The sequence below is a fragment of the Orcinus orca genome, chromosome 7, assembly GCF_937001465.1.
Source record: "Orcinus orca chromosome 7, mOrcOrc1.1, whole genome shotgun sequence".
Classification (NCBI taxonomy): domain Eukaryota; kingdom Metazoa; phylum Chordata; class Mammalia; order Artiodactyla; family Delphinidae; genus Orcinus; species Orcinus orca.
Genome location: NC_064565.1, coordinates 111,965,449 through 111,983,262, shown reverse-complemented (window position 1 = coordinate 111,983,262; position 17,814 = coordinate 111,965,449). Strand labels below are relative to the sequence as shown.

The following is a 17,814-nucleotide window of genomic DNA, read 5'->3' as shown; positions in this document are numbered from 1 at the left end:
CGTTCCTTTGTATCACTTGTGGCATGGCAGCTAGAAGGCTTACTGGCTCTTAGGTGTTATTAAAATGTCTGCTCACAACATGGCTGATCACACAATTCATTTCTGCTGATCTGTAACAGGCAGGGGACTAGAAAGACAAGGGTAAGACACTTCGGTGCAACAAGTTGGGCAGGTTTTGATGGCAGTTTGTCAAGTTTGTCTTAAACGATTAAATGTAAACCCGTGAGTACAAGGTAAACAGTTACGCTGTACAACCTGTTAGCACATTAACATTTAAATCGCCAGTGGAAAAATGATTGCTCCAGATTTAGACTGACACTAGCAACAGGATTATTTTCAAATGCACACTAATATTGTTAGCGTAACTCCCCCAAATGTCTAACATCAAAGTGTCAATACTTATAGCCTGAGTGGCTAATCACATTGCGTTAAAGTAGTCCAAACTAATTAATCAACAAAAGCAGAAAAATCTTTTTATTTTTTTGGCCACGCTGCATGGCTTGCAGTATCTTAGTTCCCCAACCAGGGATTGAACCTGGGCCCTCAGCAGTGAAAGCGCCGAGTCCTAACTACTGGATTGTCAGGGAATTCCCAGAAAAGCAGAAACATCTTAAACAGGTAGTTTCAACAGGGCCCCTGGAAGAAATGGCTGTTTCCGGGTCTCAGGCAGGATCTGTACAAAATGAGCAAGGGACATCTTGTGCCAGACAGCAAGGAAGCCATCAAAGACGAATGGGGTCTTGCCAAAAGGACATAGGAGCCAATTTGAAGGAGCTCCCAATAGCCCAAGACGGGGCAATTTGGACATAAAAATTTGGTCATAATGACTGCAACGGACTCAGACACATCAAATATACTTTAAAACCCCCTACAACTTGAGGTCATAATGGTGCTTAAGACAATAACATACTCATTGCTCATCTAAGGAAGTGGCTAGGGCACCGATCGATTATACTAAAAAATGATACAGTGGAAAAACTCAAGCATCTATTCTGTCTTTCCTATAGAAGTCACTGCTGAGGAACAAAACACATTTAATATACAGAGAAGGAATAACAGAATTAGGAAATCACCATTTTGAACCTAGACAATGATCCTCAGTGGATACTAAAACCATTAGGTGAAGGGTTGATGGAGAACTTTATAATGGACAGACTGACAACACCTACATCCACTGATCAATCTAAATATCACCAGAAGTAGGACAACCTGCGTTGCCCAATAGGAAGCAATCCCATCACAATCCCATTCATGAAGAATTTCTGCCCCCCCCAAACTGAAGCTGAATCTAATCAAACTAACTTGAAAGAATAGAGGAGAGAGGAACATGGTTACAGGTGAAACCACAGGATGCAAATCCCAAATATGTGGTTTCCCTGCAAAACAAATGACCCAGTTGCTTCAACAAATAAATGGTGTTAAAAGAAGGGGGCAGGAACTATTATAGATTAACAGAGTTAAGAGTCATATCAACCAAATTCAGTTTGTGGACCTTGCTTGAAAACTGATTTAAACAAAATGAAAAATGACATTTTTGGTGAAAATCAAGGAAATCTGAACAGTGACTGGGCATTAGATAATATTAGGTTTTTAAATGATATTATGGTTATGTTAAAGAATCCTTTATTATGTACTAGGGATGCATACTGAAGTGATGTTATGTTTGAGGAGGAAAAACAAGAGGCAAGGAATAGATGAAACAAGAATGTTAATAAATGTTAGTAATTGTTGAAGCCTGGTGACAGGTAGGAAAGGGGTTGTAAGGGGTGGGGGGACGGCTTCTGTGGGATCCCAACACCAATGGCTTCTCCTCGCCTCCCTAAACTGAGGTTTCTGCTCTGGTCAGCTCAGTTGAGAGCTTGAAACCTTTCTTTAAATATTACCTCAAAAGTCTTACTTTACATGACATTAAACAATGTTCACATCATACCCCTGGTCACTCTAAAGTGAAAACACAGGCAGAGTTAACTAATTCATAGATTTTAACAACCGCTGCTTTCTATGGAAAAAGGAAGACTGGCTTTAAAAATACACAAAGGCATCTGGCAGCTGCTCTAAGAACACTAAAATTTCAGACTACTCACTACATGTTCATACACGCAGCTCTGGATTGATACAACAAAAAATCAGATGCCAAAAATTCCGTATGGCAACATCTGAAGAAGCAACATAGACAGTGAGAATTAGAAAGAAGGAAATAGAATGCTGGCATCCAACACATGCACTGACTCATGCTTTGTCTAAACGAGTTTGAACTTGGGGCAAGTGTTAAACCACAGAGATATGAATCAGAGTGAGGCAAGCTATAAAGCTGGGGTAGGAGAGCAAGCTGATTCACGCCACCAGTCATGCCAATAAAACAGCTGCCCGCCAATTTAACAGAACACCACCAGTGCACACGTACCCAGAGCTGGCAAACAACTCTGGTGTGAAACAACAGGAGGTTACCTTGCCAATCAGCGATGAGAGAGAAGAGGACTTTTTTTTTAACTTTTAGTTTTAAGGCTTTTTTGGTTTTTGTTTGTTTTTTTTTTTTTTTTGAAACTGACAGGCTACCCAAAGATAAATGCCTGCTTAGTCCAACAGTAATTCCAGGAAGATGCACTGTGAATTACCAGATTAAGTGGGTGAGTGGACACACACAGGTGAAAAGCAAAGGGAAGTACGTCATAAACATGTACTTTGTTGACTGTTGACTGAACAAGGTTAAGCTATATAGCATCCAAGCTCCATTTACTGGGAAGCCTTTACTGCAGTACCGTGTGCATGTACATCCAAAGAAGATGTCTTTAAATCATGATTTAGCTGATATTTCAACAATTAAGGTTTTTACATCTTAGAGAACAGAAACAAGAACACAGAGGACTTATTTTTTTCTTCAGTCATGTATGGTTTGAGAATTTAAAGGCTCACAATTCACTTAACTTTAAAATCCCATGGGCATTTTCAAATTAAGTTTAGCTCACAGGTTAAATTTTAAGGAGGGAAATGTGTTCCAGAACTACGGGAAAATGAGCTGATGAAACTACAGAGGAAATGCTTTCTGACATTCACCATCCTGTTTTTGCCCAAGACCATCTTTCCTTTTTATTTTTCAAGTCAAAAATATAAATCTTATTACATTATACTTTATACATACCCTTTCAATAACATGAACAAAATATTCTGTTGGGTGCAGATGTATTCAACAGTAGGAGTTCTTGTACCAATCTGTCTTCTGAGAATATTGTTGAAAATCTGAGCCACGTCTTTCTTGCCCTATTAAGGAAGACAAAAATATCAAAATGCCTGACTAAATGCCAAAATGCCCTAAATAAACTCAAATCTAGGTACTGTATATTTATAATTATGACTGAATATCTGACTTTAAAATGTTCATAGACATTAAATTTTCTTATTTTATTTCTTCCTTCGTAATTTCAAATTCTAAGTTTTAATAGCGAATTATTTTTTAAAGATTTTTTTGATGTGGACCATTTTTTTAAAGTCTTTATTGAATGTCACAATATTGGTTCTGTTTTATGTTTTGTTTCTTTGGCCTCGAGGCATGTGGGATCTTAGCTCCCCGACCAGGGATCGAACCCACACCCCCTGCACTAGAAGGTGAAGTCATAACCACTGGACCACCAGGGAAGTCCCTAAGTTTTAATAGTAAAGTATTTTTGACATGAATAATGTGTTGACAAAGTGAAATCTTACTATATATAATTTCAATGATTTCTAACTCTCAGAATCATGCTGACTCAGATATGAAAAACAAAACCTTGCTATATGCTTACATTGTTCAGGGATCCGATTCCCACCCAAGCAGCTTCAAATAGGATGCTTGTATGGTAAACAATACATATAGCTTCCTTTTATAGTGGTGGAAGGAGGAGAAACTGTATTGTTAGTGTAATAAAAATGAAAGAATTCTGTAAGAAGTTGAGCTTTAATGGCAAGTAGACATATCCTCCTACTAAACTAGGTGTAATTGGGAAAAATTTTATATATAGATAATTAAGGTACTAAGTATCACATGATGCAACATTTCAGAGATCAGTGTTACACCACTGTACTTCACGAAACAAAATAGGTAGATGTTAACACAATACAGCGAAACTTATAATCAGAAAGCTGCACAAGAAAGTAACAAATGCAGAAGTAGACCCCAAGAGATGTTTCAGAACTGCCACTTTATAAGGCTGACAAGTCTGCAGGAGAGTGAGTGAAACGCTAGCTTTCCAGCACTAGAGATCACCCTGGGGCCTATGCTAGGTCAGGAGTAGTAATGGCAATCTCGAAGAACCAGTCTCAAGGGCACACATTTCTCTTAAATTAAATTTATGTCTCTAAAGTCCCAAATGAATATTAAGTTCAAGGTCCAGGTTGGGGAGTGGGGTGGCAAGACGAAGGAGAAGGAACTGGATGGTCCAGTGCACTCCCACCTTTGTAGTGGAGATAAAAATCCTTGTTGTTGGAATTTGACACTCTATTAAAGATATATGAAACCAGCTATATAAATGGAAATATCATAGTTCTGTCTGTTCTAAAAGACAGAAGTAAATTTTTATTCTCTTTTATTATCTATTGATAATACATTCAAGTAACCTATGAACCACATCTTCCCCACCCTTCTCTAAAACTGAATCTAGCTACAGGTGTCTGTCATTTTCTCCCCTGGTTTTCCAAGTACCTGAATAGACATACAATCCCTCAGGACGATAAACACTGGGGCTTAAACAAAGCACAGCCATAACGAAGAGTCGAAGAGGAGACTGCTCACGACTATGCCAGAGCCCTTCATTACACACTTCTCAGACTAGTTTATTCAGACTGGTATCAGGGACCATTCTTCTCACTAATAAATGCACTAAATATCCAACATGGGATGATCTGGCTGTATAAGCCTGGGCACCAATCTCAAACGCCTACCAGGGACGAGCAGGAAATGCAAATGAGCACGCTGTGCCGTCTGTGGCTCGCCCAAGTGTGGGTGCCAACGCCACGGGCTGAGGGGCCACACAGACTACAAGGCCCAATGTTGCCAAATTTTCCAAGGGAAGCCAGAAATTCAAAATTGTGTATAAAATCTCCTGCTGTTTTAATGTTATCCTCATTTAAATGTTTAAAAGCAGTGCCAAGCAAACAAAACACATATAATCTCGACTGTAGTGAGTTCTCAGCAGGTTAAAAACAAACAAACAAAAAAACCTAGATGTTCTCTAAGATCTCATCTACCTCAAAAATTCTAACACTCTATGGTCTTCTTTAGATTGTTTTTTCCTTGAGAGCCAAGAACCAGTGAATTATGTAAACCAACAGCTGTTTATTAAATACAGCCTAAATGAAAGGGCATAACAAATACCTAAAAAACTTCATATACGATGTAGTGAAAGAGGGGGAAAAAACCTGGCCTAAGTCCGAGATACCCTTGAGTTCCTGAGTTGGCCCCGCTAATTAGACAGGCAGCCCGGGTATGCTTACAGGTCAGTACCCCTGAGCCAAGAGCCCAACAGGAACCTTAAAATGTTTCAGAGGAGAGAACATACGGAAAATGACTACGAATAGTTAGTGTTTTTGAAAAATAAAAAACTGATTTCTTACCTCAAAGTCAATGAGCTGTAAATCAGCTACTAGGGTGCTAAGGAGCCCACTATTATACAGTTCTTGAGCGAGCTGTGCCACTGCTTCTGTCTGTGGCTCCTTTTCATTTGTGCCATACAGAATTTCTTTCATGGCAACCAGATTTTTGGAAACTTCTTCTGTAGCCTGATTTTGGGGGAGAGGAGAAAATTCATTTTCACAAACATATATAACATACCTACACTTGCTAAATACCTTCTCTATATATTACATACCCCCAGACCCCTGTACAAGACACAAAGGTGGGCAAGCCCCATCCTGGCCCTCAGGAGTCAAAAACTGCATGTGTGTGCACAGGTGGGGACTGACGTATGTGCTCGACAGGGAAGGCCAGCAGATTCACAACCTGTATACTTGAACGCTGAAAACAATGTTGTTGTAGTAGAAACAGAACAGGGAGAAAAAGTTCAGTTCTGCTCAAATGGGAGGGAAACAACATGGAAGAGGCACCTGAGCTGACCATGAGGAATGGAGAGACACTGCCAAGCAAGAACTGGCTGGGGAGAAGGAGACTGAGGGGAACGAATGGCATGAACTGGGGATGAGGGAGAGGAAGCAGCACAGGGCCTGTCAGAGAAAAGGTGTGGAGGGAATAAGCGAGTGACAGAAGAAATGAAGCTGAAAGAGGCTTTGAATGCAAAGCTAAAATACTGGCAATAAATAAAAAGTCACTAAAAACTTCCACTTCTGGCAGGATGAAAAACAAGGGTCAGATTTACCTTCCCCCATGAAAAAGACCAAAAATTGGAGGAAAATATTTGAAACAATGAATTTTAAACACTGAACTTCAGGCAGCACAGGAGAGTGATTCCTGAGAGAAGGGAAACAGATGAAACGAACGTCACAATTGCCCCAGCTTACTGCCTGCCCGGAGAAAATTTCCAGGCCACGTCACAGGGAGAGGGAAACCAGGCAGAACAGGCAAACTCCACGTGAGGAGACAGAGCTGGTAATCTATGGAGGCCAAGGAGACTTGGAACTTCTGCAGGGCCAAGTACCAGAGAGGAGACAGCTACGCTGAAGAGAGTGTTAGAGACCTGCAAAGACTCACTTGCTACTCTATCTGAGTACTGGTAAGCACATGCATGCGAGTAAGCACCCAAGGTCAGGGAACAGAGCCATGGAGCTCACGCAAGGCTCCCATCAACCTGATGGAAAACCTCATATTCACAGGCATAAAGCAGAGCTCTCAAAGGGTTTTGTCTCTGCTGTTATAAAAAATTAGCCCTGGACTAAACTCTGCTCTCCAAAAAGCTTAAAAGCAAGCCTGGAAAGAATCAAAACTGGAAAACACAACCAATAATGAGGAGGAAAAACAGTCAACAGTAACAGCCCTGCAAAGTGACACAGATGGTAGAAATCAAACAAGGACATTAAAAGTTACTATAACTATAGTCAGTACATTCAGGGAAAAAACGAGCATGTTAAGTAAAGGTATGGAAGACGTAAAAAAAACCCCACCAAAATCAAACACTTAAAAATAAAAACTAAAATTTCTGAAATAAAAATTACACTGGATGGGATCAATAGCAGAGCAGACAGTGCAGAAGAAATGGTTAGTAAATATGATGACAGAGCAATGAAAGCTATTCAAAATGAAACACAAAGAGAGGGAGAAAAAAGACAGCACAGCAGTGAGCTACAGGATGACTGTAAGCAGTCTGATACATGTGTAACTGCAGTCCCCAAAGGAAGGGGAAGGACAGACAAAATATGTGAAGACATAATAGCTGAAAATTTTCCAAATTTGATGAAAACTATAATCCCATGGAGCCAAGAAGTTCAAAAAAAATTCCAAGCACAAGAAACAGGAAGAAAACTACGCCAAGCCATAGAATAATCAAATTGCTTAAATTCAGTGAAGAGAAAATCCTAAAAGCAACCAGAGGGGGGAAAAACATTACAGACAAAGAATCAAAAAATAACAGACTTCTTGACAGAAATGATGCAAGTCAAAAGATAGTGGAGGAACATCATTAAAATTCTGGGGGAAAAACTAAACTAAACTGCCATTGTAGAATTCTATACCTAGTAAAAATATTATACAAAAATGAAGGTGAAATAAGAATTTTTAAGACACAGAAAAGCTGGAAGATTTTGTCACCAGCAGACCTGCACTATAGGAAACGTTTAAGGAAGTCCTACAGGAGGAGATTCAAGATGAAAATCTGTGTATACAGAAAAGAATGAAGAGCACCGGAGACAGAAATGTGGATAAATGGAAACGATTTTTCCATTATTAAAAAAAAGTCTCTAAAAGACAACTGGCTGTTTAAAGCATAAATAACTGTATTTTGGGGTTATGCCATATGTAGAACAAGAATATGTGGCAACAATAGCTCCAAGGGGGGGGCAGTGTTAAGGTTTTTATACATGAAGCAGTATAATATTTCTTGAAGACAAACCACAAGTTAAAAGGCATACACTGTAAGTTCTAAAAGAACCACTAAAAAAACCAAAAGAGTTATAGCTAATAAGCCAACAAAGTAGAATACTAAAGATATGTGAGAAAAATAAAGGCTATAAAAAGCTAAATAAATGGAAATATTTATGACCAGAAATTACTTCAGGGAGATTACTTAGCACAGATTCAGAGGACATCAGCCTTTAATGGCACCTAAAGAATCATCTAGGTCCACGGTATTCCCTTCTACAACCTTCTAAATCTTCTTACCAAATGACCACATTGCTTCACTTTAAATATTTCCAGTGTCCGGTAATGCAGGATTAGCAGACTTCAGAATCAGACAGCTGTTAGAAAATTTCATAGTGAAACGAACATTGCCTCACTATACTGTCGGCTGGTCCTGGGTCTGCACTGCAGATAAGGTAGTATCTTCATTGGCTCCTCATTGAAAACAGCTTGCCTGTCTTCCCTAAATAGTCTTCTCCAGAAAAACCTCCTCTCAGCTACTTTAACCACCCTCCTAAGAAAGACAGGATTAATGTTTCAACTCTATCCAGATGGAATGATGCACAAGACACCGGACCACCATTTCCCTGCAAATGTTGCAAATTTAATGTAGCTCAGGGCTACCTTTAAGAATTTTTGCAATTATATCATATAATTCATTCAAAGCCAGATCTTCGGAATAAACACTGCAATGATGGCTTTAACTCTTCTCACTATTTAATTTAATCTCATTAATAGCTCATCATTCAACACTGTGGAGGTATTTCTGAATTCTGAAGGACATCCAAAATGCCAGCTATTGTACCCATATTTGTATCATCTGAAATCTGATAGGTAGGTATGCCTCGCATGGCCTCAATCATTAACCAAAATGCCGAAAAGGAAGTAACTGAATGGAGCCTAACATTATGCCTTTGAATCATCATGCTCTTTTCAGTAATGATCTATAAATAATCTTTGGGTATGGCTGCTCAGCCACTTACATATACACTTATTTCCAAATGATATTCAAAAGGCTTTTTGTTAAATATTCTGATAAAATAAGAATATACTATTTCCTCCACATTTCCTGAATATAAGGAAATGAATAAAGTTAATTTGGTACGACCGTTTTACTTAAGTCTATGCTGATTTCTACTGACTACTGCTTTCTTTTCTAAATGCTTACAAAGTATCTTCCTAATAATCCCATTATGAAACCTTATTCAGTGTCAATGTAAGCAGACCCTTTACCTCTCTGAGTCTGCTGTCACTACCCTATTCTGTTAATGTCTTAGATTTCTGACAGCAGTTTGTTGTCATCCCATATATAAGTTGTAAGTACCCCAGAATGTACTTTTTCTGGACCAGGAGATAAAAATCATTTATCAACAGTAAATGTTCTCTTATAATCTAATTACATGTGTTGCCTTTACAATTTCATTTTATTAATCTCTATTCTTAAGATGATTCTCTTTGACAGGGAAGTATCTAACATTTAGTAGGTTTTCTGAGTATATTATCTGCTGAATTTACTCACTGACCCTACTACGTCATAGACCTTAGCCCCGTCTGCTTCTCTGACTACATCAAAGTTTTGAGGTTCTTAATAACCCTTCATGTGTCTCAGTTTATACTCTGCTTTGAAAATCTGAGATCAGACCATACTCTATGCTTTCTGATAGTAAAGGATGAAGAAGTGCTCACTATGAACAAAAGATGAAGATCAAAATGCTCACTATGTTGGGGGGAAGGGGAGTGATAGCTAAAGTATGGGGTTTCTTTTTGAGGAGATGGAATTTTAAAAATTGATTGTGTTGTTTGTGGTTGCACATTATCGGTGAATAAACTACGAACTACTGAATTGTACACTTTAGATGGGTGAACTATATGATATGCAAGCTGTATCTCAAAAAAGCTGTTTTTAAAAAATGGAGGAGAGAAGCGAGGAAATAGAAAGCTACTTATGGTGCTTCTAAGATGAAAGGCACCCTGGATTCAAACATAAAGCCCTCTTCTTCCCTTTCAGCAGATGACACTGTCACCTACATTATGAGCGGGGAGGAAAACACCATTGAATTCTCTTCTCTGCTAACCATTATACTCACCTACCTATATTAACCCTCCTTGCTTCTAACCATTATACTCACCTACCTATATTAACCCTCCTTGCTTCTGGATTCCACTCATCTCCTGCCTTCTCAGGATCTCATCCTGTCTGTTACCTTATCTCCTCATATAGTCGACTCCCCTCTTACCTGATTCCTCCAAACTCAATTTTAAATATGATCTATTAGATTCCCACTAACAAAACTAAACAAGCTCTCCTTTGACTCCATAACCCCCTCCCAGCTACTGCCTGCCATAATTAACCTCTCAGAACACCTCCCTGTGTCTGTTACAGCCCACATCTCTTTCCTATTCACTCTTCAGCCCAATCCCGTGAGACTTCTACAGCCAGTACTTTATAGCTTTCAGACAGCCACCAACGACCCGCCTGCCATTAAAGACAATTTCTAGCCTTCATCACGCGTGAGCTCTCGGCAGCATTTGAAGTTGGCTACACCCTGCTTTTAAAACCGCTCCTCCCTGTCCTCTGTGACTTACCAACACCCTACTTTTTTTCTTCCTGTCTCCCTGGTTGCTCCTCTGTCTCCTTTTTGGCTCATCCTCCTGGAGTGGGCCATTTAAATATTGGGAATTCCTCCAGGCAGAGTACAGGGCCCTCTTCTTCTCATTCTATCATCTCTCCCTAGGTGACCTCATCCACACACACAACTTTAATGAACACCTAAATGCAGATGCCTCACAGATTCCTATCTCTAATCCAGTTCTCTTACTAGTATATTAAGCAACCTGCTAGAAGTGTCTCTACTTGGATGTCTCAAGGTACCTCAAACCTAATGCATCTAGAACAGAACTCATGCTCTTGCCCCAAAGCCTATGTTCTTCCCTTGTTCCCTATTTCTGGGAATGAGATGCCACTACTGATGCTCTTAACGTGTCAGAAACTTAGGATTCATCCTCGACTCTTCCCTCTTCCTCACCCTGCCCCGATATCTAATCCATCACCAAGTCTCCAAAATCCATCCATTTATACTCCACCATCACCACCCAAGTCCCCATAACTCTTGTCTGGACGACTAAGGAGCCTACTGACTGGTTTCCTTGAATTCCCTACAGTCCATTTTCCACATCACAATTAGAATGATCTTTTCATAACACAAATATGATTAAGATTTGTGCTTAAATCCTTTGTCTTAAAATGCTTAAATCTTTGTGTTTAAAATGCTTCAATTACCTATTGCTCTTAGGATGGAGAAAATTCCCTTTTAACATGGCCCATAAAACCCTGCATGGTCTGACCCTACCTCTCTGACCTCACCCTGCACTGCAATTCCTCCCCCACTATCTATACACCAATGCTCTGGTCACACTGGGCTCCTTTCGGGCCCCTGCACATGTGGGTGCCTATGCCCACAATGCTCTTCGTGCTCATATTCCGCCCCACCTCCCAGCCAACTCCCGCTCTTCCTTCACTGCTCAGCTCAACGATCACCTCCTCAGAGAAGTCTTTCCAAGTCAATTCTATCATACATTCTCCTACTACCTGGTACTGCTTCACAGTGTTTCTCACAGCTGTACATAACTCTGCTTTTCCTTGTATTTCTAATGAATGTCTGTTTCCTTCTGCTCCAGTAGTAGCCCAGTGTGTGCAGGTGCTCCATTCATGCTTGATGAGTGGCTGAACATGAGTATACGTGATCACTGGGATACAAAATCCAGATGAACACTGGATGTAGGGAAATGTGATGTTCTCACACCATAAAGTCAAGGAATTCCTCTAAAAAAGTAGTGCAGATCCAGGGACCTGAAGGAAGGACACTCTGCAACACCTCACCAAGAAAAGTTGAGGGAATCTACCTGACAGTTTCAGTGGTGAGCAAGGAACCTAACTCCCTGTTTCCTCAGAGAAAACAGTCTGGAAGGATACACACCAAACTGAGTATAATACGCCTATGGGGAGGGGCAAGAAGAGTACTTTCACTCTGCACTTTCTGTATTTCAGATTTGTCTGAATGTTTTACAGTTCATATTTTAATTTTTTAAGAGCAAAATGACAAAGGGAATGAGAGAAATAGATCAAAGTGTTTACTAAGTTGGTAACAACTGGCTTATCTAATTTCTGCTTCTGTTTCCCTCCTTTCACTCCTCCCCACACATCACCCCTAAATTTTTAAGATTTCTAACAAATAACTAAGTATTGTGTATAGGTCTACACACGTAAATAGGCCTACCAACCACGCCTTGAAAACCAGTGCCACAAACACTGCCAGATAGAAAGCTAAAGGCTAGAATTGGGCTTAACAGGTAAAAGGCTACTCAAACTACCGAGAAGTAGAGAATGGCACTGAGGACAAGTGACTTCCAAACCTGGGTATTTCCATGGTTAGTTACCATCGACACAGGATAATCAGCAGCATGATATAAAAGAAAAACTAAAATTCATCAACTTTATTGTTTACTAACAGTCCTGACACATGAGAGCAATCAAGTTCATATTCCAATTGACGACTTCTAATTTTAGGTATATTTCAACCATTTGTGTGAGTTCTGTTCCCCATTACAAGTTGAACACAATTACAAGTTGATTTTAAAAAAGCTTGAAAAAGGAATAAACATGACCAAATATTACTAAAAGATGATCAGAAAAGCTTATGAAATTAAGTGATTCACCAGAAAAGGTGATGCAGCAAGAATCTACTGAATGAAGACACACATACAGAGTAAATCAACTTGGCTGTTCTTGTTTAGGTTTCACTTGGTTCCCTTCATCAGCATTCACATTAGTGACCCTGCCCAGTCCCCCCTCTCTGGCCAGCCTGCATTATGTCAGCACGTTCTCTGCCTCTCTGACCACATCCTCCTTATCTGCCACCCCCCTGCTTGTCTCCTCACACCTACTAAGTAAGCTGTTCACACAGCTCCTCACACACTGTACCATGGTCAAGCTGCTGAGATCATCATGACACCTAATCCACCGGGCTCCCTAATGACCGTGTGACCTGTCCTGTTAAGACAAAGTTTCAGGGCTGCCCCTGCTCACAGCTCCAGGTCTCCTGCTCCCCTAAACAATGTGGGGTATCCTTTACTGAAGACTTTCTCTACTTCAGCCCCCAGGGTAGAGAAGGTGATGGAACCTGTGCACACCTGGTTCCCTAAAATTCATGCTGCTCAACTGCTTTCACTCCAGCCAGAAACATTCCTTCAAACTGGATTGATTTTTCAACCAGTTACTCCCAGCAGCAAATACTTCAAAACTGCTTCACTTTCCACAACAGAACTTAGTTCTCTTTCTCTGTTCCGTATCCGAACATCTAGCTTCACCTCCCCCATTTGGAAATAAGACTTTCTAGTGAAAACATCTTCGACTTCTTTGATCCATCTTGATGTATTTCTGCCATCCTCTGTCTCAACCCTGGAGATACACCAGAATCACCTGGGGAAATTTTAAACAAAGATGCTCACTCCCCTAAGAGACTTACTAAATGACAAAGGAAAAATAGTACTTTTACACAGAGACGCCACTTAACCATGTGATCATCATGAATGGTACTGAGACTACTGGCCTCGTGTGCCTCCAGAAAGGACCCATTGCAAAGGGCATGGCATCACTTCTGTGGTCTTTCTTGCCAAAAAGGCATCACCTGCATTGAATCATGAGGAAACATCAGCCAAACCCAAATTAAGGAACATTCTACAAAATAAGTGGCCAGTATTTTTCCAAAGTGTCAAGGTCATGATGTCAAAGACAAAGAAACTGTTCCTGATTAAAGGAGAGTAAGTAGATGTTACAGCTAAAAGCAATGTGTGATCCTGAACTGCATCTTGGTCCAGAAAAAGGACATTAGCAGACACTGCGGAAATTTGAAAAAGGTCTGTGGATTAGTCAACAGTATTGTATCAATGTTAGCTTCCTGATTTGATCATTGCACGGTGGCTACATAAAATGTTAACATCTGGGGAAGCAGGGTGAAGGGTACTCTTTTGCAATCATTTTATCAGTCTTAAAAGCTAATCAATCCTCTTATTTTGCTTCTACTTCACAGGTAAGAGGCAGCCCTCCGTAATCCCCAGGCTGGTGGCTCTATATATGTGTGCTGGGGAAAGGGACCCAACATGAAAAGGAGGCTGGCCTTGCCTCAAGTCCCCCCTTGCAATTTTGCCAGTTGTGTGGCCTCATGCTAGGTTGCTGGGCCCGACGCCTGGTGGGATCTATTCCATTTCTTAAGATCTCAAATTCCAGATAAAGGTTCTCCCAATTCTCTTCTGCCCCGTCATCTACTCTCACTCTCTCGCCCTGGAGGCTTTGTCTCTTCTCAAGTGACCCCAAATGCTCACACTACTCCTCTCCCCTCTCACAGCCCATTCCCGCCTCCTGCCATTCTCCTCCTGATGCCACAGCAGCTGCTACCTTGTCTCAGCCCCTGGCCTTGCAGTGCTCTATCTCCTCATCTGCACCTCTCATTTCCCTAACATACATTCAAGGGCTTTAGAAAGGGCTTGCTTACACTCCTTTACACCCTCCTCCCTCCGATGTGACTGAGACAGTGATTTACACACGGTCTGACTTCATGATTTTGTTAAATAACTGAATTGTCTAGGACATTTTGTCAGTAGAACATGGTGTTCTGAGACACAGATGCTACACTTATGTGGCCAGTGAGCCTTATATTATGTTTCATGGGTACAGTCTACTAACAGTAGCCAACTGTTTTAATAAATACATGGTGATGAAGAGAAACATGTGAGAGAAGCACCCCCCTCATGATAAGCCCATTCACTTGACTGGAGAATGATGTGAACTGTGCCTCACTAACTCACACACTGCTGACTCGTCTAGGTGAGAGACACAGAATTTTAAGCTCCTGATTGTTTTCTTGCGGCTTCTGAGAAGTGGTTTACCCTGTATGATTCTACTAAGCAGCCACATATATAGTGGGAGTCTGGGGACACCCAGCTGAGCAGAGTCATGGAGGAAGGAGTCTGAGGCTTGGCAGAGCTGCTCAGAGTCAAGGCCGGGGTAGGGTGCGGGGCAGGTATACTAATCCTGTACCATGAAGCCTCACTGACTTCCACAACCAGTTGATAACGACCTTATTTCTACTTAGTATCTTTTTAAAATACTTAAAATTAAACAATTTAAGGTACAGGATCTACTTAAGCAGTAACCAATATTCCAAAGTTCACACCTACTACTCTCACCTCACTAGTAACAATATCAGAACTATACTTCTTCCCCTCCCAGGGTGAGGAGACAAGTAACTACTTCAAAATTTTAAGCGTCATGCCCATAATGATATCCCCAATTAGAAGTAAGGCTGTGAGACTTCCCACTGCCTGTTTTCTCTTTAAAAAAATACAACGAGGTGGAAAAAAAGCAACTAGCAAGCCAAACATTTGTACAAGTGGCCTATTTCAAGACTTCCAAGAATTCAGATTTCATACTAAATCTCTTGCCTTAAACCCAATGTTTCCACAGTACCCATCCCTGTACCATTTTACCGTCATCAGTGGCAACCACTCAGATACCAAGTAGTGATACAAAAACACATTTTTAGAAGACCAGAGGAGCTACTCACTCACCCGCTAATGCTTCCAGACCACATCTCTGAAGTGCTCGTAGCCCTTATCACCCACACCTCTTCTGGACCCAACAAGGCCCAACTACTCAGTAGATCCCAAACTGGTCTTACGGTGGGAGGTGTCTCATCACAGATGGAGGTACAGGGTTTATCTGCTGGAGCACAACACTGGGTCTGCCCTCCCCTTGGTTCCCAATTTTTAATAGATAAAGTTACTTGTTAAGCCCAACTTACCAATATATAAAGCACACTTAAACACAGCAAGAGTAAAACGCTTAAAGTATAGATATGGCTAATTGAGAAATTAAAAGGCTAATAACCTTAAAAGAAAATATTCTACTTTATCGTGATATTAACTTAAAATGATGAAACATTTTCCCCCTCCTATTAGAGGCAAAGACTTCTAGAAGATATACTGGTAGTGGAAAAATATATTGGTACAACTTTATTGGAGGGCAATTTAGCAAAATGTATCAAAAAGCCTGAAAAGGTGCAATCCCTCTGAATCACCCATTATACTTGTAGGGAATTTACCCTGGGGAAACACAATTACACAAAGATGTTAAGTACAAGCAGTGTCATTTACAATAGCAAAGGATCAGAACTAAAAGTGATCCTACTGAACTGGTTAAATCATGGTGTACCCATAAAATGAAGATTATGGCAAGCTTTAAAAACAATTAAGTAGATCTATACTGACATGCAAAGATGTTAACATTAAAATTAAAAAACAGGGACTTCGCTGGTGGCTCAGTGGTTAAGAATCCGCCTGCCAATGTAGGGGACACGGGTGCGATCCCTGGTCCAGGAAGGTCCCACATGCTGCAGAGCAACTAAGCCTGTGCACCACAACTACTGAGCCCGCGTGCCTAGAGCCAGTGCTCTGCAATAAGAGAAGCCACCGCAATGAGAAGCCCGCACACCGCAACGAAGAGTAGCCCCTGCTCGCCACAACTAGAGAAAGCCACACGCAGCAACGAAGACACAACGCAGCCAAAAATAAATAAATAAATAAAATTTTTTTTAAAAATTAAAAAACAAACCAGGAGCTAGAATAGCATGACCTTGTGTTTAGTAACTTACCGGCCCCAGAAAGAGAGGGAGAGAGCTAGAATATGCATGAGAATCTGCGAGGATATCCCACTATCGTAACAGTAGTCATTTCATGTGGGAGTGGAATTAGGATGAGCTTTATTTTGCCTTTTATACTCTGTTGAATTTTCTGAATTTTTGGAATGAACATATTACTAAAACATAACACTTCATATAGATAGAAATATAGAAATCAATTAAAACTATCAGGCTTAATGAAGGAAGCATAGATCTCTTGCACACACATATGCACCCACACACCCACGCTCCCACATTACCTACAGAGTGCTTACAAAAAGGGAAAGAGGGAGAAGCTGCAAATTTCGGCCTCCTCTCCCCTCACGTAATGGTTTCAAACAAACAGGACTTCGTCAAAAAGATACTTAAGTAAAGAGAAAGAATCTGATGACTCTAAGGTTTTGAGCCAGAAAGGCAATATTTCTTAAACCAGTCACTCAGGAAGAGAGAGACCAATTCTGGGGCAGAGAAAATGAATTTTTGAGTTGAATATGTTAAGTCTGAAGGGATGCCTCAGTATGGAATCACAATATCTTAAGTGTTGAAGAGATGTCAGAGGTCATCGAAATCAGTGGTTTTTAAGTGCTTTTGGGGGCCACTGATAATCACACTTCCTAATCCTGCTGCCATCATTTTTCAAAGTAAAGATCTTGTGTAGAACCCTAACATACAAATAAGGATAAGGTAAAATTGAAAAAGTGGATGAAGGGAGAAAAGAACACCTGAAACCATGGCCTGCCTGCTTCTCCAGAGCACCCTTTGCACGTCTGTGGAACATTAAGTTTAAAAGCAAAACAAGAATATTACTCAGCCATAAAAAAGAATGAAATAATGCCAGTTGCAGCAACATGGATGGACCTAGAGATTATCATACTAAGTGAAGTAAGACAGAGAAAGACAAGTGTCATATGATGTCACTTCTATGTGGAATCTAAAAAAATGATATAAATGAACTTATTTACAAAACAGAAACAGACTCACGGACACAGAAAACAAATTTAATGGTCACCAAAGGGGACAGTGTGGGGAAGGGAAGAGCAA

The 17,814-nt window shown here is 40.5% G+C and overlaps 1 protein-coding gene across 5 annotated transcripts in view; it reads right to left on the bottom strand.

Moving 5' to 3' along the window:
- The window catches only part of CAB39 (calcium binding protein 39), an 87,249-nt gene that overhangs the window by 18,815 nt on the left and 50,620 nt on the right, over nucleotides 1-17,814 (bottom strand). For all 5 annotated transcript variants that reach the window (XM_049712529.1, XM_033425613.2, XM_033425630.2 and 2 more), the window contains 2 exons: nucleotides 5,587-5,751; nucleotides 3,140-3,258 (listed from right to left, as the gene is read on the bottom strand). In XM_049712529.1, coding sequence (XP_049568486.1) covers nucleotides 3,140-3,258; nucleotides 5,587-5,751 — 284 coding nt within the window. The remainder of the gene's footprint in view (nucleotides 1-3,139; nucleotides 3,259-5,586; nucleotides 5,752-17,814) is intronic.